Source organism: Ursus americanus, chromosome 19 (assembly GCF_024610735.1).
Source record: "Ursus americanus isolate L20-20 chromosome 19, mUrsAme1.1.p, whole genome shotgun sequence".
Taxonomy (NCBI): domain Eukaryota; kingdom Metazoa; phylum Chordata; class Mammalia; order Carnivora; family Ursidae; genus Ursus; species Ursus americanus.
In genome coordinates, this window is record NC_142145.1 from 19,878,222 (window position 1) to 19,903,835 (window position 25,614).

At 40.7% G+C, this 25,614-nt stretch overlaps 1 protein-coding gene across 1 annotated transcript in view; it reads right to left on the reverse strand.

Moving 5' to 3' along the window:
* Positions 1 to 871: 871 nt before the first annotated feature.
* LOC148108468 (uncharacterized) overlaps positions 872 to 25,614 on the reverse strand; it is a 30,602-nt gene continuing 5,859 nt past the window's right edge. The window contains 6 exon segments of the mRNA XM_087869703.1: positions 872 to 892; positions 1,567 to 1,732; positions 19,061 to 19,265; positions 19,594 to 19,963; positions 19,965 to 20,098; positions 20,226 to 25,503. Of these exon segments, the coding sequence (XP_087725829.1) occupies positions 872 to 892; positions 1,567 to 1,732; positions 19,061 to 19,265; positions 19,594 to 19,963; positions 19,965 to 20,098; positions 20,226 to 25,503 (6,174 nt within the window).

Genomic DNA, 25,614 nt, shown 5'->3' on the forward strand with positions numbered 1-25,614 from the left:
CTTTGTTGATTAAGCATCTGACTCTTGGTTTGGCTCAGGTCATGATCTCATGGGTGGTAAGATTGAGCCCTTCAGGCTCTGCATTCAGCAGGGAGTCTGCTTGAAGATTCTCTCCTTCTGCCCCTTGCCCCACTCACACTCTCCGGCTCTCTGTCACTCTCTTGCTCTCCGGAAGGAAGGAAGGAAGGAAGGAAGGAAGGAAGGAAGGAAGGAAAAGAAAAAAAGAAAGAAAGAAGAAAGAAAGAAAGAAAGAAAGAAAGAAAGAAAGAAAGAAAGAAAGAAAGAAAGAAAGAAAAAGAAAGAAAGAAAGGAAGGAAGAAAGGAAGAAAGAAAGAAACCAGGGATCCTTGGAGAAATAAGTAATTCTAAGTCTGGGTCAGGGAAGATACAAAATGATATTCCTAGGAGATCTTATTACACCAGAAAGCAAGGAATCTGCCAACCACTAATCAGACTTTGTCAAGACACAAGAGCCAACTTGAAATGGTTCCTAACTGACCTAAAAGGAAAATTCAAGTAACAAAAAAACTAATGACTGAAATCAATTCTGAAAAAAATGCTCATTGGTCAAAACTGGAAGATGCTAGGATAACAACCAACTCATTTCCTTGAAAATTAATTAATAAATAAAAATTAATAAATAAAGTAAAAATAAAATATGCTGTCTTTTCTCTGAGAATTATATTTCAGGGGAATGAAATAGTTGGTTATCTTTGCCAACAAATTCCAGCTATAATGTAGAGGGAAATACGTAATTAGATAATTTCCATTTTCCAATCTCTAATGGAAAAAAAGTAGATCTAGGCAAATAATTATCAACAGATATTAATGCCATTAAATGAAATAGATAAGGAACAATTTGATAGAGGTATCAGCTTGCTACCATCTGAATCTGTAAACAAACAGCATCACAAAAAGCACAAAAACCAGACTTAATTTATGCAACACATTTTATGCAGTAAAAGGAACACAGTGCCACCTAAATTGTTCTTGCCTTTGGTTTGCAGGAAATGGAGTATTAAGAAACAAGTCAAAAGGTATCATGAAGGAGCAGCCAATCCAACCCTGAATGTAGAATATTCTACATAGCAAATGACCTAGTCTTCAATAAATCAACGACATCTAAAAAAGAGAGATAGAAGGGGCAAACTGTTTTAGGCTAAAAGAGATGCAGATACATAACAATCCAAGCAATATTTAGACTTTATTTAGATCCAATTTTTGAGCTATTTTTTAAAAAGGAAGTCAGAGTCCAGAGGCCTAAAGGAAAGGCATCCAGACAGACTTAGAGGCTGGATTGGGGTCAGAATGCGATGCAGGTCAGCACAGAGCAGCGCCCTGAATACTGGAGTGCTGAATACGCACCTCCATTGTGAAACTTGGGCATAGTTCACCGGCTTATCTATTTATCTACCCGTCCATCCATCCCATATACGTAACACTATGCATATATACCATTATATATGTCTGTGCGTATACATATATATACAGTGTATGTACACTGAACCAAGAGCACTGCCGTAGGCTTAGCACTGGAGAAGCAAGCAGGGTTGACACAAACATTACCTGTCCTTGTCGGAACTGTCTTTTGGGGAATTTTGGATATTCAAATGTTCCTGGGTTGAAGCAGGAAGCAGTGACAGTGGTACAAACATCACTGGTGACTTCCGTCGATGGTGGAAACTGATATGCTGAACTGTGAGCTTCATGGTCATTTGGACTCTGGAAATATCTATAGGAACGAAACAATGAGACAAAATGAAAGAAAAAGAAGCCACCATGTTGAATTTTGAAGGGAAATTACTCTGAAAACTCTAAACTAACTTGCGACATGTCATAAGATTATTAGTAGAAGATCAGTATTTAAAACAAGACTTTTGGGGATGCCTGGGTGGCTCAGCTGGTTGAGCATCTGACTTTGGCTCAGGTCATGATCTCAGGGTCCTGAGATTGGGCCCCACATGGGGATCTCCACTAAGCAGGGAGTCTGCTTGTCCCTCTGCCCCTCCCCCTGCTGATTCTCTCTCTCTCAAATAAAATAAATAAAATCTTTTTAAAAAATTAAAAATAAGAAAAAAGGCTTTTGTACTGAATAAATCAATGTCATATTTTATTTTATGAATAAATAAGTTTTTCAAATAATATTTCACTTCAAAATAATTAAATATGGTCAGGTCCTTATCTTTTCTTATTTTAAATATTTTACTAATATTTGGGGGTTATGATTACATATCATCAATGATTATGACATCTCTTTATTAAATATCCCCATGTTTCAAGCATATATAGGTACGTCCTTTTAAGATACACTGCCACAGAGCTTCTATGAGATATAATGTTTATAGATTATCAGAGCTAAAAGGGACTGACCACTTACCTAAAGCAACCTCTGCCGGTTATGTTAGAAATGACAATACTGAGACTAAAAGTGGTGCAGAGACTTGCCCTTAATAACACAGTTTAAAAAGTGCTTGCAATCTAATTTTCTTCTGAGCCTGAAGTTCATGCAATTAGAACCACCACTAAAAAAACCCACAAAGACACACCCTGTGTTAACAGTAACTCAGGGCATTATATAACAGAACACAAGACTCACAGTATAAGACAGAGCTAAGAAAGATGAAGCATTTTGCAGTCTATTAATATGCATTTTTTGGTCTCTATCTTGCCTCAAGGAGCTCACATTCTATCACAGGGAATAGGGAAGGACAAAACTACATATAATAAGTGAGAATATATAAATACAAAAATAATAAAGCATTGTTATGAGTGAAGTGAGACTAACAGAGGTGAAGAAATCTGAGTTTAGCCAAATTGAGGATAGTGGCTAACTTTTGAGCAGGAAAGTGCTGGAGAGGATGGGAATGACATCTTTCATGTTTTTATTTCTTCAGCTGTGTGTCTAATACTTTGTATGATAACCTGCCTACTCTTTATACTTGAATATCTGAAATATTTCATAAATAATTTTTAAAATAATAAAAGAGAGGGTTCAATGAAGAAAGACTTGAGGGGTGAGGCTTCTTCAAGACAAGTTAAAAGAAAGGAGAAATCTGAGATACAGTAAAGTCCAGAAGTTTATTACAATTCAGGAGAATTTTCCCTTACATCTATTACCTTATTGAGCAGATGACAATCAGTTATATTAAATCCAATTACGTGTGTAAACACTGGCCCGTTAGATGACCTCACTAAAAATGAAAGTAAATAAGACTGTATTAAATAAAGAAAACATGAGATAAAAATTATGTACAATTAGACAATGTAAATGTTCATATAGTGTATCACTTAGAAGGAATGAAGGTAACAGCCATACATTTTTACTGAAAATGAGGTCTGATATATTCTAGTTCCGTCAACAATATTCCATCTAGTAATCACTAGAAAACTAAGAAAATCAGGATTCATACCATTTCCCTTGTGTTGATATTTTTGCTTAGTCTTCACAGTACTCAATTTGCCAAGGGCTAATGAACTTAGACAATTTGAATACACTTTATAAGCAAAGTAAAATTGACTCACCAGGCCAATTTTTCAGGCTTCTTGCCTTGTTGGAAACCCAGTCCTTTCAAAGAAGGATGATGGGTCCGTCTGTTCCAAGATGGAGTATCTATGACCCTGGAGTCAGATCTAGCTATTGGTTGTGGGTTTTATTATAAATACTGAAGCACAAGAAGTAATTTTTGCATGTTAGGTTGCTTTAGATCTAAATTTTAAAATTTCAGCTGTTGCAGCATTGGGAATAACATCAATTAGCTCATCAATGTGAGCTAATAATGGCCCTAAAATAAAACAGAGGTGCATTAGCCATGTCTACTAAATAGAACTTTATGTTCTCCCTTTATACCTTTAAAAAGATTAATTTAAGATGTCAGATTTCCCTAAGAAGAAAAATAAAACCACCTAAACTGTCTTTATGTGTGTGTGTGTGGTTTTGGGGTTTTTCTGGGGGGAGGTTTGGAGTTTTTTTTGTTTTGTTTTGTTTTTATTGTTTTGGTGTTTTGTTTTGTTTTGTTGCATAAACTCTCCAGTTGATATTTTATTCCATTGGTCAAACTTTACCTCAATGGAAAAAAACTCTCTCTCCATAACTGTTCAAATATCCAGTTAAAAAGAGAAAAATGTTTTAAATCTCATTTTAAATAATATTTGAAAACATTTCTAAGTTTAACATTTTCTAGAGAAACCATAATATTAACTGATGAATTTTCCCAAGGACAGAAATTTCCTTAAATTTTAATTGGAGTATTTTGGCATCATAGAGAAGTAAAAAATCACAAAGAATTTAGAGATAATTTTGTGTGTGAGGGATGGGGGTCTCATTACTTAGGACCAAGAGGAAAAAGAAATCTCTTGCTTTTGAGGCAAAATATCTTCCTTAAAAATCATTCATTCAATAAATATTTATCGAGCAACATGAGTTTCTTATTTGATCCCTCTCTTCAGGGCGGAAATTTGTTACTTCACACTTCTTTTCCTTTAAACTGTTTATTTCAAACTGCATTTGTATATCCCATATAGTTTTACATTTTTTAAAACATCAAGGGCAATTTTATTAGATTTATCTATTTACCAAAAAATGCCATTGTAAATATTACCTTACAAAGGGTTAACACTGGTATAAAACAATGGTCTAAACAAACTGCATATAAATATAACAGAATTTTTTAGAGAGGATATTTCTTAAACCTAGGGGCTATATCCAGGATGAGCTCCTGATTTTCAAGGGTTTTGGAAATATTTGAGTTCTGACAGTTCTAAAATTTGTGCAAAAAAAAAAAAACCACACACACACAAACACACACAGAAAACCTTATACATTCTATGCTAAAATCTGGACATCAAATTTTCAAAAATAATTAAATCAAATTGAAGAAATTAAGACCAACATTAATTATTCTGAACTATGACTAGAACATTATTTAAAATTTTGATTAGAGAGTGTTGACAGAAATTTGCACCTGTTGTAGATTAATAAATATTTGAAATAGTTTTTAAACTATTAAAAACTATACACTATGGCATGTAGGGGCATACCATATGGATAGAAATACAAGATTTGTGATTGATAATGAGTAGTTGAAAAGTTAATAAATTGAGTTTTCCTTAATAACTAGAGGTATTCATTTCTTTTTTTGAAGTTACAAAAGTTAATAGAATTTCCTATAAAGACTGAATATAAGACTCATATAAATAAGTTATCAAAATGGAAAAACAGGTACTCACTGGCTGTTTTCTGGGGGCGTTTAATATTCACTATATATTTTCCACGTTCTTTCTCTATTCTTGAACATTGACTACCATATGCTTAACTCCAGGAACAACTTCCAATTTGATCATTGCCTTTTATACCTGAAATCTTAAGAAATGATTGAGTTCACTGATATTACTATGTTATCAACTATGATGCAACTAGGATAAACTAAGTAATAAGCCATCGTTCCCCAATATGGGATCCACCTAAGAAGAAAAAGTAAGGTGCAATTAATACAAAAAAACAAGAAAGCTGGTGTGCCTGTGTGGCTCATGCAGTTGAGTGTCCAACTCTTGATTTTGGCTGAAGTCATGATCTTGGAGTCATGAGACTGAGACCCACATCGGGCTCAGCACAGTCTACTTGAAATTCTTTCTCTCTCTCCCTTTGCCCTTCTCCCAACTCTCACGCTCTCTTTCTTTCACATAAACTTTTTAAAAATTAAAAAAACACAAACAAATAAGAAAACCAGTATTGCCTCTGGAGCTATTGTGACTTTCCTCCTGGGCCTCCACACAGTAAAATTCTCAAATTGTAGGTCATATTACATTCTTCTACCTTTTAGCAACATTCCATTTACCCTTCCTTCTGACTTTGGTGCCATCTCCATGATAAAATTCTGGAGCAGGTGACCTTTAATATTGCTTTCTTTCCAATGAAGCATGGCCATCTTCCCCCTCACTGTTGGCATCCTCTCTAGGGATGCATAGCTCTCTGCTCATTAACCTTCGACATTTTCAGGTTTTCCTCCCTTGCTCTAAATCTTTCCCTTGGCTTCCAGAAAAATGTGCCTATCCTGAGTTCACTTCCTCAGGGCCCCAACTCTGAAAGCAGGTGAATTTGATATACTAATAACTGTTAATATATTCACCAAGGTCTTCCGTCTTTCAGAAGTGCACTAAGAAATTCAGTTAAAGGGAACTTGATTAACCAGGGGTCTTCCAACATCTTCATACTTAACTTCTGAGGCAGCCTCTGCTTTACATAGGTAGGAATGTTCTTGTTACTCAGCAAAACCTAAGTGGCAATAGGCCAGAGTTTAGAAATAATAGTCAATTTAAAAGTTAACAGTCAGTATCCAACTTTTACCCAGGGAGATATCACAACAGTAACACACGAAGTTCTTGGTGAAGAATGGTATGTGAAGGGGGGAATGGGTGAGGTAGGTGGAGGGGTTTAAGAGTGCCCTCATCTCGATGAGCACTGAGTAATGTATGGAATTGTTGAATCACTATATTGTACACCTGAAACTAATAGAACACTGTGTGTTAGTATACTTGAATTAAAATTAAACAAAAATAAATGGTATATGAATAACTATGTTTTTCTAAAATGACTCATACAGTGAGCAATCAAAAACTAATTCAAAAGTAATTTTATTTTATGATACATGTATCATTAGCACGAATTGAGTAGCTGGAGATCTATCTAATTTAATATAACTCAATCTTCCAGTGATAGAGCTCAGACATGTAGGAGACCATCTACTCTAACCCTGCCATTTACAACTGTAGAAATCAAGGTCCCAAGAGAAGTGACACAACCAACTTAATAATTCTGGTCAGACCCTCCCTGCTGTCTTTCACGCTAGGAGCCACCCATTTGTCCCAGCTCTGGATAAAGGGCAGACAGTCCATTAAAGAGCCCATTAGAGCTCCTTCAGAAAACAAAGAGAAGCAAGTAAATCAAATCCCAGAGTTGGAAAGGGCTAGGAAGATATCCTGGAATGCTTATCCCTGGGCCTCACGACAGACTGACTAAATCTTAGAGGGTGCTGTACTCCGCTTGGATGACTTTATATGTACCAAACTCTGAGAACCACTAGTTTAGAAAATGTTTTAAAGGGAATGCCCTGAAATATTTAGGAGGAAATATTTTGTGTGTGTGAAAAATGACCCTTAAATGTTCTAACTACGTGGCTAATCTTTATTTATTCATTCAGCATATCCCAGGCATTATGCTAGATGCTAACTGAACAATCTCTCAGCCCTCTCGATGCCATACCAAAGAGGGGTGCACGTGTGTGTGTGTGTGTGTGTGTGTGTGTGTGTGTGTGTGTGTGGTTTAACCTCTCAAAAGGATTCTCATAAACGTATTCATTTTTTTTAAAGATTTTATTTATTTATTTGACAGAGATAGAGACAGCCAGCGAGAGAGGGAACACAAGCAGGGGGAGTGGGAGAGGAAGAAGCAGGCTCATAGCGGAGGAGCCTGATGTGGGGCTCGATCCCATAATGCCGGGATCATGCCCTGAGCCGAAGGCAGATGCTTGGCCACTATGCCACCCACACACCCCGTATTCATTTTTAGCTTAACAATTCTAATTTGAATCAACTAAAACAGTATCATTATTTCATATTCTAAAATATACAGCAATGAAAACAGTATGGAAGAGGAGAGAAACCGGGGAAGTGATTTGTCCCAAAGAACAGTAAAACATGATGCCTGCCAAAAAATGACTCTTGGGCCTATAGGCTACAAAAATCCATGTGAATGAAATGTTTCAATAGTATTGAACTTTGATGATAATGTCAGCAAACAAATGATATTATACTGGAAATGACTAAAAATTAAGGTTTTTTTCCAGACTGGCTACATGCTTGACACACTGCTAGTTATCCCTACTTACCATTCTCTCTTTCACTTTCTTAGTAAGCAAACCTCAAAATTTTTAGCTGGGTGCATGCCTACCAACAATAAAAGCCACATTATCCAACTACCCATGCAGCAAGGTGTGACCTTATGGCTAAATTCTGGCCCAAGGCACAAAAGCAGAAGAGAGGTGTGCAACTTCCGGGTTGTGTCCTTAAGAGCAAGGGGTAAGCCCCTTTTTTTCCCCTGTCCGTTCCCTTTTGTTTGAATGCAGATCAGTGAGTGAGCCATCCTAGAACAGAGATTATTAGAGTGATATTCTGTGACCAGCAGAGAAGCCAGTTGAAACAAACGTTGGACCCCTAAATCCTTAATAATGGAGAGCTACTGTAGCACCCTAGACTTCTGTCCCAGCTGAATTATATCCTTAGTAATATTCTATCTGATGATGATATGGAGACACTACCTCAATTTGGCCCTGGAGCACCATAATCACAGAGTCGATAAATTTTCACAAGCATTCATTTCCATCTACAACTTATTTTGATAGCCTTCAGAGGAGTAAGTAATTTCTGGTACTTGTGTAATAACTGGAATGTTCCACTTTCAGAATGCTTAATTAATTAAAGAGTTGTGAGACCTAATTTCTGAACACTGAAAACATATGTTACTATGAAATTCATGTGATCTCTACTTTGTCAAAGGACACCTCTTATGCAGGAATTACCACCTTACTCAAGAAGACAGAGTAGAACACACCTGGTTTAATATAAGCTGCCAGGAGCGTATGGGCAAATCCAGGATTGTCACTCTGCCCAACGCCCAGCAGTGCTTTTGCATCATAGGTTGTAAAAATGGTAACTCTTGCAGCTGTGTTTCTAATCATCTTCATGGTCTCACGTTTTGTCCCTGGGTATATTTCACAGTGAAGGTTATACCCTGTGAAGACTCCTCAACCTCTGGTGGATTTTCAGCCATGAGAAATTTGGAAACCTTTGTCAGTTAATCAAGTAGTGTAAGTGCTTTGTATTTTTTCCCATTCTTTAGCCGAAAGACTTGGTGGTTTCTTTCAAATTCATCTATTAATGCTGTGTCAAACAGCTCACCAACCATAAAGGCTCAACTTAAATTTCATTATGGTCTGAGGTCAATTAAGACACCTTTGGTCTATTAATTGGCTGAGTCCAGTCCATTCTCTGATTTTTGGCAATTTTTAGGCAAAGGGATAATTTTAATTCATATGTATTATTTGACTGACACATTAACTAACAAACCAGACAAGAGGTTTAAAAATATAGTGCAGTCAGTAATATTATATTTAATAATTATAGTAACTAACAAACCAGACAAGTTTAAAAATATAGTGCAGTTAGTTGAAAAACATTATTCAATTAATTTAAATCTATGAAAAAATCATTATAAAAATATTACCAAAGGTGCAAAGAAATTTCCAAAAACCCCTTCATAATTAGTATTTAGTCTATTATATTAGTGCTTTGCATAAAATCATTAAATGTAGAAGTTTAAAAAAAGGGAAGTGTTATGTATTCTCTTATGTGATTATAATAAAAGGGTGGTTCTTTTTTTAACTCAATTCAATTCCCAATATCTATATAGGTGTCATCTCAACAAATTAAAATTAATGAAGGGTTATTTAGGTAACATCTTGGACCAATAATATTATTAGTACTACTCAAAATAGAAACAAGCAACTGTCTGATCCGTATCGGTGATTTCTTTCTAATTCACATTATACTAGATTCCATTCTAAGTCTACTTAAAAATGTCAAATGTGCTTTTATTGGTAGGATATTGGGGGGTTTTATTCATTCTGCAAATGTTTATTAAGAAGGTACTACTACTAGACATTTCTTGGGGCAATGGTGAGTTATACAGCATTAAATGAAACAGATAAGCACTTGTCCTATTAGAGTTCACATTCTAGTCTTATCAGTTTGTCATACATGTAACATTTGACCTTTGATTATAAATTTCAAAGTTTGTTTAAATAATAGTTGTGTTTCATTGTGAGTAATACTCTGCTTTTGTAAGTGCATGTAATTATGTTTGAGTTTAAAGGACCCTAGACATTTAGGTCAGACTCCCATGAACGAAAGTGAAATCTTACTCCAGCCTCTGTGTGCCACTTGCAGTAAGGAATTCATCTGTTTTCCAGGGTCCAATACTCCTTTCTGGGTTGACTCTCCTGCTATATCATTCTCTTCTATGTTGAGTCAAAGTCTTTCTCTCAATAACGTCAACCTGCTTATCCTGGTTCTGCTCTCTGAAGAGATAAATGAAATACCTCAAGTTCTTCTCCCAAATAAGACTTGATTATTTTGGCAGCTCACCATGTCCCTCCTTATGCATTTTTTTTAAATCTATGTCTTAAAAGGCAAAATAGACTCTCTGATTATTATTTTTGATTTGTAAGAGGTTTAAAAAAGCACAATAGCACCATCTGTTGTTGCAAAACGTCACTGCAACTTCCTAAATGGGCCTTTAACACCTGCATCAGTGATCTGGAACCAAAGGGCATATGATTCTTAGAACATGTGATGGGCATATGGATGTTCAATATAAAATTCTTTATATCTCTTTAGATATTTGAAATATTTACTAGTTTAAAAAACAGCATGGCTAGGACATAGCAAATGTTCTATAAATGAGCCCACAATGAAGCTTGGAGGGTAAGCAGGGGCTAAACTTACTTGAGGTCCCATGGTTGTGCTAAGTTTTAGTGCTTTTCCTCTCTGCAGGTACTACCAACGTTGATTTAAGCCTGTCAATTACCAAGAATTCCAAATAACAGAATCCAAATTTGTAAGATTACTACTATCTGCATTGCTATTTTCTTTTTATGAATGTTCTCCAGGGGCGCCTGGGTGGCACAGTCGTTAAGCATCTGCCTTCGGCTCAGGGTGTGATCCCAGCCTTCTGGTTTCGAGCCCCACATCAGGCTCGTCCACTGGAAGCCTGCTTCTTCCTCTCCCACTCCCCCTGCTTGTGTTCGCTCTCTCGCTGGCTGTCTCTATCTCTGTCGAATGAATAAAAAATCTTTAAAAAAAAAAATGAATGTTCTCCAGCATTTCAGCAGATAGCAGACACAAGTAAATGTTTACTCAAAGTAGTTAATTGGGTGCCTTTATAAGATTACTGCAAAAAAAGAGTAGAAAACAAATTTTTAATTAAAAACAGTGAAGGTGAGAGAGGAGTTAAGATGGCGGAGGAGTAGGGGACCCCTTTTTCAGCCGGTCCCCTGAGTCGTGCTGGATACGTACCAGACCAGCCTATATAACCACGGAATCAGCCTGAGACGGATGATACATCTGGATCTCTACAAATGAACATCTCCAGCGCTGAGTATTGAGGAACCAAGAGGGGAGCTGTAAACCGTGCACGGATATCGGAAGATAAACGGAAGGGGGAGGGAGCCGCCGCGTTCGGGCGCCGGGAAGCGGCAGCCACCTGCACAGGGGAGCGGGCAGACTCACAGAGGGCACCCGGGAGAGAGCGGACTGAGACCGGTGAGCCGTGAACGCGCGCCACCAGGCATCTCCCGGAACACCGGAATCCCGGTGTGCTCACGGGATCCAGACTGAGACCGGGAACTCCCGGAGCGCGCGCGGGGCGGCTGGCGGCTGGCGGGCCACCTGCACGGGGGAGCGGGCGGGCTCGCGGTCGGCACCCGCGAAACAGCAGGCTGAGACCCTGAACCGGGTGCGCGCCACCAGGCTTCTCACGAAACTCCGGAATCGAGGTGTGCTCACCGGGCATAGACTGAGACCGGGAGACCCGGGAGCGCGCGGGGCGGCCGGTGGCTGGCGGCATTAGAAACACAAAGGACAGAGACGCGCTGGCCCTGGAAGTGAGGGCAGGGACGCCGGGTGTGGGGCGCACATCCCAGGACGCTGCAGGGTTGAGCAGCACCAACAGTAACAGAGTTAAAGTGGCCAGAACATCAGTGGAGAACGGGCCGCAATCCCTCTGTTCTGTGACAATGCAGCCTCTGCTGCTCTGACCCTCAGAAGAGGCATAGCCGGCCGCCAGGGAAAGCCGCCAGAGAACAAAAGCCTGGAAATACCGGCTCAGAGAGTGCCCATCCCCATCCTCCCTCGCAGGGGACACGGAGACTCTAACCAAACAGGGTTGCCTGAGTATCGGCGCGGCAGGCCCCTCCCCCAGAACACAGAAGGCAGGCTGAAAAATCAAGAAGCCCACAACCCGAGGCGCCTGGGTGGCGCAGTCATTGAGCTCCTGTCTCCGGCTTAGGGCGTGATCCCGGCGTTCCGGAAAGGAATCCCTCATCGGGCTCCTCCACTGGGAGCCTGCTTCTTCCTCTCTCACTCCCCTGCTTCTGTTTCGTTCTTGCTGACTGTCTGTCTCCCTCTCTCAGATAAGTAAATAAATAAAATCTTTAAAGAAGAAGCCCACATCTCTAAGATCCCTATAAAACAAGGGGCACGGCCTGGGACCCAGTCAATAATTTTGGGCTCTGGAAACCCCGCAACCTCTCTTCATCAGAATGACAAGAAGGAGAAGCCCCCCCCAGCAAAGAAAAGACAGTGAGTCAGTGGCCTCTGCCACAGAAGTAACGGATATGGATGTAACCAAATTATCAGAAATGGAATTCAGAGTAACAATGGTCAAGATAATGAGTAGACTTGAGAAAAGTATTCAGGAAAATATTACTGAGAATATAGAATCCCTAAGGGCGGAAATGAGAGCAAATTTGACAGAAATTAAAAATTCTATGAGCCAAATGCAGGCAAAACTAGAGGCTCTGACGGCCAGGGTCACGGAAGCGGAGGAAAGGGTTAGTGAATTGGAGGATGGGTTAATAGAGGAAAAAATAAAAATAGAAGATGGTCTTAAAAAAATCCACGCCCACGAATGTTGGTTACGGGAGATTACTGACTCAACGAAACGATCCAATGTTAGAATCATCGGCATCCCCGAGGGGGTGGAGAAAAACAGAGGTCTAGAAGAGATATTTGAACAAATTGTAGCTGAAAACTTCCCTAATCTAGCAAGGGAAACAAAAATTCGTGTCCAAGAGGCAGAGAGGACCCCTCCCAAGCTCAACCATGACAGACCTACACCACGTCACGTCATAGTGCATTTCGCAAATATGAGATCCAAGGAAACAGTATTGAAAGCGGCCAGGGCAAAGAAATTTCTCACGTACCAAGGCAAAGGCATCAGAATTACATCAGACCTGTCTACACAGACCTGGAATGAGAGAAAGGGTTGGGGGAGCATTTTTAAAGCTCTTTCAGAGAAAAACATGCAGCCAAGGATCCTTTATCCAGCAAGGCTGTCATTCAGAATTGATGGAGAAATAAAGACATTTCAGAATCGACAGTCACTAGCCAATTTCGTAACCACGAAACCAGCCCTACAGGAGGTATTACAGGGGGTTCTATAAGAGTAAAAAGGCCCCAAGAGTGATACAAAACAGAAAGTCACAGCCAATACAAACAAAGACTTTACTGACAACATGGCAGAATTAAAAGCATATCTCTCAGTACTCAGCCTTAACATTAATGGTTTAAATTCTGGTTTCAAACGCCACAGGGTTGCAGATTGGATAAAAAGAAATGACCCATCCATTTGCTATCTACAAGAGACTCATTTCGAACCCAAAGATGCATTCAGACTGAGAGTAAGGGGATGGAGTACCATCTTTCACGCAAATGGACCTCAAAAGAAAGCTGGGGTAGCAATTCTCAGATCAGATAAATTGGATTTCAAACTACAGACTATAGTTAGAGATGCAGAAGGGCACTATATTATTCTTAAAGGAAGTATTCAACAAGTGGATATGACAATTATAAATATATATGCCCCCAACAGGGGAGCAGCAAGATACACAAGCCAACTCTTAACCAGAATAAAGAGACATATAGATAAAAATACATTAATAGTAGGGGACCTCAACACTCCACTCTCAGAAATAGACAGAACACCCTGGCAAAAACTAAGCAAAGAATCAAAGGCTTTGAATGCCATACTCGACGAGTTGGACCTCTTAGATATATATAGAACACTACACCCCAGAACCAAAGAATACTCATTCTATTCTAATGCCCATGGAACATTTTCAAGAACAGACCATGTTCTGGGACACAAAACAGGTCTCAGCCGATACCAAAAGATTGAAATTATCCCCTGCATATTCTCAGACCACAACGCTCTGAAATTGGAACTCAACCACAAGGAAAAATTTGGAAGAAACTCAAACACTTGGAGACTAAGAACCATCCTGCTCAGGAATGACTCGATAAACCAGGAAATCAAAAATCAAATTAAACAATTTATGGAGACCAATGAGAATGAAAATACAACAGTCCAAAACCTATGGGATACTGCAAAGGCAGTCCTGAGGGGGAAATACATAGCCATCCAAGCCTCACTCAAAAGAATAGAAAAATCTAAAATGCAGTTTTTATATTCTCACCTCAAGAAGCTGGAACAGCAACAGAGGGACAGGCCTAATCCACGCACAAGGAAGCAGTTGACCAAAATTAAAGCTGAAATCAATCAAGCAGAAACCAGAAGTACAGTAGAGCAGATCAACAGGACTAGAAGCTGGTTCTTGGAGAGAATCAATAAAATTGACAGACCACTGGCAAGACTTATCCAAAAGAAAAGAGAAAGGACCCAGATTATTAAAATTATGAATGAAAAAGGAGAGGTCACGACGAACACCATTGAAATTGGAAGGATTATTAGAAATTTTTATCAACAGCTATATGCCAATAAACTAAGCAATCTGGAAGAGATGGAATCCTTCCTGGAAACCTATAAACTACCAAGATTGAAAAAGGAAGAAATTGATTTCTTAAACAGGCCAATTAATTATGAAGAAATTGAGTCAGTGATAAACAACCTTCCAAATAACAAAACTCCAGGCCCAGACGGTTTTCCTGGGGAATTCTACCAAACATTCAAAGAAGAAATAATACCTATTCTCCTAAAGCTATTTCAAAAAATAGAAACAGAAGGAAAGCTACCAAACTCATTCTATGAGGCCAATATTACCTTGATCCCCAAACCAGGCAAAGACCCCCTCAAAAAGGAGAATTACAGACCGATTTCCCTAATGAATATGGACGCCAAAATCCTCAACAAGATACTTGCTAATAGAATCCAACAGTTCATTAAAAGGATTATCCACCACGATCAAGTGGGATTCATACCTGGGATGCAAGCGTGGTTCAATATTCGCAAATCAATCAGCGTGATACATCATATCAACAAGAAAAGACTCAAGAACCATATGATCCTCTCAATCGATGCCGAAAAAGCATTTGACAAAATACAGCATCCTTTCCTGATTAAAACCCTTCAGAGTGTAGGAATAGAAGGTACATTTCTCAATCTCATAAAAGGCATCTATGAAAAGCCTACTGCAAATATTATTCTCAATGGGGAAAAGCTGGAAGCCTTTCCCTTAAGATCAGGAACACGACAAGGATGCCCACTCTCGCCACTATTATTCAACATAGTACTAGAAGTCCTTGCAACAGCAATCAGACAACAAAAAGGGATCAAAGGTATTCAAATCGGCAAAGAAGAAGTCAAAATGTCTCTCTTAGCAGACGACATGATACTCTATATGGAAAACCCAAAAGAAGCCACTCCCAAACTATTAGAAGTTATAGAGCAATTCAGTAACGTGGCGGGATACAAAATCAATGCTCAGAAATCAGTTGCATTTCTGTACATGAATAACGAGAACGAAGAAAGAGAAATCAGGGAATCCATCCCATTTACAATAGCACCAAAAACCATACGTTACCTTGGAATTAACTTAACCAGAGACGTAAAGGACCTTTATTCTAGAAACTATAAATCACTCTTAAAAGACATTGAGGAAGACATAAAAAGATGGAAAGATATTCCATGCTCATGGATCGGAAGAATTAACATAGTTAAAATGTCCATGCTACCCAGAACAATCTACACTTTCAATGCTATCCCGATCAAAATACCAAGAACATTTTTCAAAGAACTGGAACAAATAGTCCTTAAATTTGTATGGAACCAGAAAAGACCCCGAATCTCCAAGGAACTGTTGAAAAGGAAAAACAAAGCTGGGGGCATCACAATGCCGGATTTCGAGCTGTACTACAAAGCTGTGATCACAAAGACAGCATGGTACTGGCACAAAAACAGACACATAGACCAATGGAACAGAATAGAGAGCCCAGAAATGGACCCTCAGCTCTTTGGGCAACTAATATTTGATAAAGCAGGAAAAAACATCCGGTGGGAAAAAGACAGTCTCTTCAATAAATGGTGCTGGGAAAATTGGACAGCTACATGCAAAAGAATGAAACTTGACCACTATCTCACACCATACACAAAAATAAACTCCAAATGGATGAAAGACCTCGATGTGAGACAGGAATCCATCAAAATTCTAGAGGAGAACATAGGCAGCAACCTCTACGACATCGGCCAAAGCAACCTTTTTCATGACACATCCCCAAAGGCAAGAGAAACAAAAGATAAAATGAATTTATGGGACTTCATCAAGATTAAAAGTTTCTGCACATCCAAGGAAACAGTCAGAAAAACTAAGAGGCAGCCCATGGAATGGGAGAATATATTTGCAAATGACACTACAAATAAAGGACTGGTATCCAAGATCTACAAAGAACTTCTCAAACTCAATACACGAGAAACAAATAAACAAATCAAAAAATGGGCAGAAGATATGAACAGACACTTTTCCAATGAAGACATACAAATGGCTAACAGACACATGAAAAAATGTTCAAAATCATTAGCCATCAAGGAAATTCAAATCAAAACCACACTGAGATACCACCTTACGCCAGTTAGAATGGCAAAAATAGACAAGGCAAGAAACAACAATTGTTGGAGAGGATGTGGAGAAAGGGGATCCCTCCTACATTGTTGGTGGGAATGCAAGTTGGTACAGCCACTCTGGAAAACAGTGTGGAGGTCCCTTAAAAAGTTAAAAATTGAGCTACCCTATGATCCAGCCATTGCACTACTGGGTGTTTACCCCAAAGATACAGACGTAGTGAAGAGAAGGACCATATGCACCCCAATGTTCATAGCAGCAATGTCCACAATAGCTAAATTGTGGAAGGAGCCGAGATGCCCTGCAACAGATGACTGGATTAAGAAGTTGTGGTCCATATATACAATGGAATATTACTCAGCAATCAGAAAGAATGAGTTCTCAACATTTGCTACAACATGGACGGCACTGGAGGAGATAATGCTTAGTGAAATAAGTCAAGCAGAGAAAGACAACTATCATATGATTTCTCTCATCTATGGAACATAAGAACTAGAATGATCAGTAGGGGAAGAAAGGGATAAAGAAAGGGGGGGTAATCAGAAGGGGGAATGAAACATGAGAGACTATGGACTATGAGAAACAAACTGGGGGCTACAGAGGGGAGGGGGGTGGGGGAATGGGATAGACCGGAGATGGGTAGTAAGGAGGGCACATATTGCATGGTGCACTGGGTGTTATACACAACTAATGAATCATCGAGGCTTACATCGAAAACCGGGGATGTACTGTATGGTGACTAACATAATATAATAAAAAATCATTATTAATAAAAAATAAAAAAATAAAAAAAAAATAAAATTGATGGGTGAAAAAAAAAATAAAAACAGTGAAAACACATTTATAAATATTACTTAAATATCAAAATGATTTAAAGAGAAAATGAAATGAAAATAATTTTACACACTCTAAAAAGGATGTGGTAATACGCAAATGTATTTAATATACCTCTGCCATATAGAATGTCCATTCTCTATTACATATGGAATTTGTGTATTGAAGACTAAAAGTTTGAAATAATAAAAGACTGTATTCACACTTAGTAACTTTTTATTTAATCATAACAGGTTCCTAACATAAATTTGCATGAAAAGTGTACTAGGAACTCAACAAAATAGAGACACTCTACATTAAATGGTCAGGTCTAATAAATGGTAATATTAAATCTAAGTGTTGTTTTAGGGGTAAAATTCATTATCACTATGATAGTTGAATCGGTCATTAAGTAAATCTTAGAAATGGTTATTTTGGCAGTTATTGTATGTTGGCAGTTATTGGCCATGGAATCACTTATGTTACTAATAATAGATATTGGTTCTGGGGTGGGGGTGATGATAGTGGATGTTAGGATTTAATTTTCAGGCATCCTAACTACAGTTGCAGAGGAGGTCATTATGAATTTGTCACTTTTGTCAAGTGGGAATGGTGGTGTGACTTATCGGATTTACTACAATTACAGGCAGCATTGGATGGATAAGTAGTGGATGGCTTTGAATAACATGTCCATAGAAATTATAGTGCTTACATATTCAGGTGATAGGGCACTGAAGGATTTGGTGAAATTTTGTCTGTTGTATTAGTACATATGTTAGAAATGGAACTGTAGAAATGATGGCGCACAGGGACAGTATGGGACTGTACGACTGACTGATGCAGGGGTCTCTATCATGAAATTTCAGTAGAAGTTGTGGTACTGGCATGTTTTATGAATGTAAAGCTATTATTGCGTCTACAGACTTATTTGAAGGTGGGGAACTGCCACTGTATTGTGATAGATTACTTAAAATTTATGGTTGCACTTTCCATTAACAGTTAATGTTGATTTTAGAGATTATACATTCAGCTAAAGGCATTATGGTGTTGTGATTGGAAAGTCAGTTAAGTTGGTAGCATGTGTATTTATTTTATTTATACTTGGGTTGGTGGGAGTGGAAGTTGAAGATGATGTTTTAGTTGAGTCCGAAAACAGACTAGATTCAGTCACTGAAGTGGAGATAGCTATGGCAAATAATGTAAATTCAGTTGAGGAGCAGACAGTAGTGTCTAGAGATCCTGTTAAACTGATGGTGATTATAAGTTTATTTGAAATGGGAATGACTCAGATCTGACTAGAAGTTTTTGGATGATTTATGTAGTTGTACCTTCAGCGGTGGTGGGCAAAATGGCCAGTATGGATTAGAAAGAACTGAAATGGCACTGTAATCTAACAGAATATTCAGCAAAAGTGATAGCACTCACAGATTCAGTTAATATGATCCTGGTAGAAATGGTTGTGGATGCAACAGAAATGATAATAGCAGTTGTGGTAATGCATTCAGTTGAAAGACAATGCTTGGAATTACAATGGTAGGTTCAGATGAATAAAAGGTGCTCACAGTTGTGTTGGTGGGATAAGTGATGAAGTGGTGGTTATAGATTCAGTAAGAGCAATAGTGGTGGCTACTGTGGTTCTAGCCTCAGTGGCAGTACTAGCAGTTATTGTGGCAGTAGGTTCAGTGAAAGTAGTGGCTGTTGTGGTGGTTGTAGGTTCAGTGGAAGCAGTAGTACTGGCTGTTGCTTGCAGCCTCCATGGTAGTGCTCCTCATCATTGTGGTAGAAGTTCAGTTGAAGTGGTAGCAATACCTGTGGTTGTAGGTTTAGGAGACTGGTGTAAATTGTAATGGTGACTGTAGTGTTGTAGGTTCATTAGAACCTGTTGTAATTGTAGTATCAGTGATCATGCTGGCAGGTGTCACAGCAGTTGGTTAAGATGAACTGGTGGCTACTATGGTGGTCTAGGTTCAGGAGAAGTAGTAGGTAGTGGTGGCTGTGGTGGCTGTAGCCTCAGTGGTAGTGCTGGTAGCTGTGTTAGTCAGTTAAGATGAAGTGGTGCCTCTGTGGTGGTTATAGGTCTCATAGAAGCACTAGCGGTGGCCATGGTATAGGTTCAGGAGAGGTTGTAGTGGTGTAGCCATAGTGGTTGTAGCCTCAGTGGTAGCACTAGCAGTAGTTCTGGTGATCTGTTCAGATGCTGTGGTGGCTGCTGTGGGAGTTCCAGGTTCGGTAGAGACAATGTTTGTGCCTGTGGTGGTTTTTGATTCAGTAGAAGTTATACTGGTGGCTCTGGTGATTGTAGGTTCCACAGAAGTGGTACTGGTGGCCCTGCTGGTTGTAAGTTTGGTAGAAGTTGTAGTGGTGGCTGTGGTGGCCATAAGTTCGTTAGAAGCAGTAGTGGTGGCTGTAGTGGTTGCAGCCTCGGTGGTAGTGCTGGCAGTTTTTGCTGTGGTCGGTTCAGATAGTAGTAGTAGTAGTGGTAGCCATGGTGGTTATAGGTTCAATGGAAGTTGTAGTGGTGACTGCAGTGGTTGTAGGTTCAGTAGAGGTGGTAGTGATGGATGTGATGGCTGTAGGTTTGGTAGAAGTTATGGTGGAGGCTGCGGTCGTTGTAGGTTCAGGAGAAGTGATAGTGGTAGCCATGGTGCTTTGTAGGTTCAGTGGATGTGGTAGGGGTGGCCATGGTGGTTGTGGGTTCAATAGATATGGTAGTGGTGGCCATGGTGCTTGTAGGTTCAGTAGATGTGGTAGTGGTGTCCATAGTAGTTGTAGGTTCAATAGATATGGTAGTGGTGGCCATAGTGGTTGTAACCTCAGTGGTAGTGCTGGCAGTGGTTGTCGTAGTTGGGTCAAATGAAATGATGGCTGTAGTGGTGACTGTAGGTTCAGTAGAGATGATAGTGGTGACCCTGCTGGGTGTAAGTTCAGTAGAAGTTATAGTGGTGGCTGTGGTGGTTTTTGGTTCGGTAGAAGTTATACTGGTGTCTGCAGTAGTTGTAGCCTCAGTGGTAGTGCTGGCAGTTATTGTGGTGGTTGGTTCAGATACTGTGGTGACTGCTGTTGTGGTGGCAGATTAGGTAAAGACAATTGTGGTGGCTGTGGTGGTTGTAGGTTCAGTAGAAGTTGTAGTGGTTGCTGTGGTGGTTGTGGGTTTCGCAGAAATTGTAGTGGTGGCTGTGGCGGTTGTAGATTCAGTAGAAATTACAGTGGTGTCCCTGTTGGTTGTAGGTTCAGGCGAAGTTGTAGTAGTGACCATGGTGGTTTTAGGTTCAGTAGAAGTTATAGTGGTGGCTGTGGTGGTTGTAGGTTCAGTAGAAGTTGTAGTTGTATCTGTGGTGATTGTAGCCTCAGTGGTAGGGCTGGCAGTTATTGTGGTAGTGGGTTCTGATGTAGTGACTGCTGTGGTGGTTATAGGTTCAGTAGAAACAATAGTGGTGGCTGTGGTGGTTGTAGGTTCAGTAGAAGTTGTAGTGGTGGTTGTGGGTTTCGCAGAAATTGTAGTGGTGGCTGTGGTGGTTGTAGATTCAGTAGAAATTACAGTGGTGTCCCTGTAGGTTGTAGGTTCAGGCGAAGTTGTAGCAGTGGCTGTGGGGGTTATAGCCTCAGTGGTAGTGCCGGAAGTTATTGTAGTAGTTGGTTCAGATGAAGTGATGGCTGTAGTGGTGGTTGTAGGTTCGGTCGAAGCAATATAGGTGGCCATGGTGGTTGTAGGTTCGGTAGAAGTTACAGTGGTGACTGTGGTAGTTATAGGTTCAGCAGAGGTTGTAGCAGTGACCATGGTTGTTGTAGGTTCAGTAGATGTTGGAGTGGTGGCCACGGTGGTTGTAGGTCCAGTAGAAATTGTAGTGGTGTCCATGGTGGTTGTAGCCTCAGTGGTAGTGCTGGCAGTTATTGTGGTCGTTGGTTCAGATGCTGTGGTGACTGCTGTTGTGGTGGCAGGTTCGGTAAAGACAACTGTGGTGGCTGTGGTGGTTGTAGGTTCAGTAGAACTTGTAGTGGTTGCTGTGGTGGTTGTAGGTTCAGTAGAAGTTGTAGTTGTATCTGTGGTGATTGTAGCCTCAGTGGTAGTGCTGGCAGTTATTGTGGTAGTAGGTTCTGATGTGGTGACTGCTGTGGTGGTTATAGGTTCAGTAGAAACAATAGTGGTGGCTGTGGTGGTTGTAGGTTCAGTAGAAGTTGTAGTGGTGGCTGTGGTGGTTGTGGGTTTCGCAGAAATTGTAGTGGTGGCTGTGGCGGTTGTAGATTCAGTAGAAATTACAGTGGTGTCCCTGTTGGTTGTAGGTTCAGGCGAAGTTGTAGCAGTGGCTGTGGGGGTTACAGACTCAGTGGTAGTGCTGGAAGTTATTGTGGTAGTCGGTTCAGATGAAGTGATGGCTGTAGTGGTGGTTGTAGGTTCGGCCGAAGCAGTATAGGTGGCCATGGTGGTTGTAGGTTCGGTAGAAGTTACAGTGGTGACTGTGGTAGTTATAGGTTCAGCAGAGGTTGTAGCAGTGACCATGGTTGTTGTAGGTTCAGTAGATGTTGGAGTGGTGGCCACGGTGGTTGTAGGTCCAGTAGAAATTGTAGTGGTGTCCGTGGTGGTTGTAGCCTCAGTGGTAGTGCTGGCAGTTATTGTGGTGGTTGATTCAGATGCTGTGCTGACTGCTGTTGTGGTGGCAGGTTCGGTAAAGACAATTGTGGTGGCTGTGGTGGTTGTAGGTTCAGTAGAAGTTGTAGTGGTGGCTGTGGTGGTTGTAGGTTCAGTAGAAGTTGTAGTTGTATCTGTGGTGATTGTAGCCTCAGTGGTAGTGCTGGCAGTTATTGTGGTAGTAGGTTCTGATGTGGTGACTGCTGTGGTGGTTATAGGTTCAGTAGAAACAATAGTGGTGGCTGTGGTGGTTGTAGGTTCAGTAGAAGTTGTAGTGGTGGCTGTGGTGGTTGTGGGTTTCGCAGAAATTGTAGTGGTGGCTGTGGCGGTTATAGATTCAGTAGAAATTACAGTGGTGTCCCTGTTGGTTGTAGGTTCAGGCGAAGTTGTAGCAGTGGCTGTGGGGGTTACAGACTCAGTGGTAGTGCCGGAAGTTATTGTGGTAGTCGGTTCAGATGAAGTGATGGCTGTAGTGGTGGTTGTAGGTTCGGTCGAAGCAATATAGGTGGCCATGGTGGTTGTAGGTTCGGTAGAAGTTACAGTGGTGACTGTGGTAGTTATAGGTTCAGCAGAGGTTGTAGCAGTGACCATGGTTGTTGTAGGTTCAGTAGATGTTGGAGTGGTGGCCACGGTGGTTGTAGGTCCAGTAGAAATTGTAGTGGTGTCCGTGGTGGTTGTAGCCTCAGTGGTAGTGCTGGCAGTTATTGTGGTCGTTGGTTCAGATGCTGTGGTGACTGCTGTTGTGGTGGCAGGTTCGGTAAAGACAATTGTGGTGGCTGTGGTGGTTGTAGGTTCAGTAGAAGTTGTAGTGGTGGCTGTGGTGGTTGTAGGTTCAGTAGAAGTTGTAGTTGTATCTGTGGTGATTGTAGCCTCAGTGGTAGTGCTGGCAGTTATTGTGGTAGTAGGTTCTGATGTGGTGACTGCTGTGGTGGTTATAGGTTCAGTAGAAACAATAGTGGTGGCTGTGGTGGTTGTAGGTTCAGTAGAAGTTGTAGTGGTGTCTGTGGTGGTTGTGGGTTTCGCAGAAATTGTAGTGGTGGCTGTGGTGGTTGTAGATTCAGTAGAAATTACAGTGGTGTCCCTGTTGGTTGTAGGTTCAGGCGAAGTTGTAGCAGTGGCTGTGGGGGTTACAGACTCAGTGGTAGTGCTGGAAGTTATTGTGGTAGTCGGTTCAGATGAAGTGATGGCTGTAGTGGTGGTTGTAGGTTCGGTCGAAGCAGTATAGGTGGCCATGGTGGTTGTAGGTTCGGTAGAAGTTACAGTGGTGACTGTGGTAGTTATAGGTTCAGTAGAGGTTGTAGCAGTGACCATGGTTGTTGTAGGTTCAGTAGATGTTGGAGTGGTGGCCACGGTGGTTGTAGGTCCAGTAGAAATTGTAGTGGTGTCCATGGTGGTTGTAGCCTCAGTGGTAGTGCTGGCAGTTATTGTGGTCGTTGGTTCAGATGCTGTGGTGACTGCTGTTGTGGTGGCAGGTTCGGTAAAGACAACTGTGGTGGCTGTGGTGGTTGTAGGTTCAGTAGAAGTTGTAGTGGTGGCTATGGTGGTTGTGGGTTTCGCAGAAATTGTGGTGGCTGTGGTGGTTGTAGATTCAGTAGAAATTACAGTGGTGTCCCTGTTGGTTGTAGGTTCAGGCGAAGTTGTAGTAGTGACCATGATGGTTTTAGGTTCAGTAGAAGTTATAGTGGTGGCCGTAGTGGTTGTAAGCTCTGTAGACGTTATAGTGGTATCTGTGGTGGTTGTAGACTCAGGGGTAGTGCTGGCAGTTATTGTGGTGGTCCGTTCAGATGCTGAAGTGGCTGTTGTGGTGGCTGTAGGTTCAATAGAGACAATAGTTGTGGCCATAGTGGTTGTAGGTTGGGTAGAATTTGTCGTCATGGCTGTGGTGGTTGTAGGTTCAGTAGACCTTGTAGTGGTATCTATGGTGCTTGTAGCCTCAGTGGTAGTGCTGGAAGTTATTTTGGTAGTTGGTACAGATGAAGTGGTGGCTGTAGTGGTTGTTGTAGGTTCAGTCGAGGCAGTATAGGTGGCCATGGTGGTTATAGGTTCAGTAGAGGTTGGAGTGGTGGCCATGGTGGTTGTACCTTCAGTAGAAGTTATAGTGGTGGCTGTGGTGGTTGTAGGTTCAGCAGAAGTTGTAGTTGTATCTGTGGTGATTGTAGCCTCAGTGGTAGTGCTGGCAGTTGTTGTGGTAGTGGGTTCTGATGTGGTGACTGCTGTGGTGGTTATAGGTTCAGTAGAAACAATAGTGGTGGGTGTGGTGGTTGTACCTTCAGTAGAGGTTGTAGTGGTGGTCGTGGTGGTTGTAGGTTCAGCAGAAGTTGTAGTAGTGACCATGGTGGTTTTAGGTTCAGTAGAGGTTATAGTGGTGGCCATAGTGGTTGTAAGCTCCATAGAAGTTATAGTGGTATCTGTGGTGGTTGTAGACTCAGGGGTAGTGCCAGTAATTGTTGTGAGAGTTGGTGCTGATGATGTGGTCACTGCTCTGGTGGTTGTGGGTTCAGCAGAGGTTGTAGCAGTAGCTGTGGTTGTTGTAGGTTTGGCAGAAGTTGTGCTGGCTGTGGTGGTTGTAGTTTCAGTAAAAGTTGTAGAAGTAGCCTTGGAGGTTGTAGGTTCCATAGAAGTTATGGTGGTGGCCATGGTAGTTGTAGGTTCGGTAGACGTTGTAGTGCTGGCTGCAGTGGTACTAACCTCAGTTGTAGTGCTGGAAATTTTTGTGGTAGTGGGTTCAGATGATGTGGTGGCTGCTGTGGTAGTTGTGGATTTGATAGAGAGAGTATTGGTGGCTGTGTTGGTTGTAGTTTCTGTAGAGGTTGCTGTGGTGGCCGTGGTGGCTGTAGCCTCAGTGGTTATGCTGGCAATCTTTGTGGTAGGGAGTTCAAGTGAATTGGTGACTGTTGCTGTGGTTGTAGGTTCAGTAGAAGCAGTAGTAGTGGCTATTGTGTTTTTCACCTCAGTGGTATTGCTGGGAGTCACTGTGGCATTTGGTTTAGTAGAAGTGTTTGTTCCTGGCATTGTTTTATGTTCAGTAGAAGCAGTAGAAGTTGTAGTGGTGGCTGCTGCTGTTATAGTGTCAGTGGAAGCAGTGGTTTTTGTATTAGTTGGTTCTGTTGAAGTGCTAGCAGTGGTTGTAGTGATGGTAGTCAAATCAGATGTTGCGGTAGAATCTGTTACAGTAATAGGTACTGTAGTTTGAGAACTAGTAGAAGAAGTTGTCCCATGGTTTTGAGGGAGTTGAATAATAATGGAGGCATTATTATTTTTCCTATAATACACCAGACACTCTATGAGTACTCCAATGGTTGTTGTTAGTGCACAGGCTAAGAGACAAGCCAGGAAGATTCTCCAAAGAGACCAGTCACTGAAGAAATTTCGTGTCACCTGGAGAGGATTTAAATAAGATTACTGCAAATGACACCAAATGTCTCAAGCAAAATTAGTACCTTCAATAATCGTTTTTATATATAGATCGCTTCATTTAAAGGATGTATA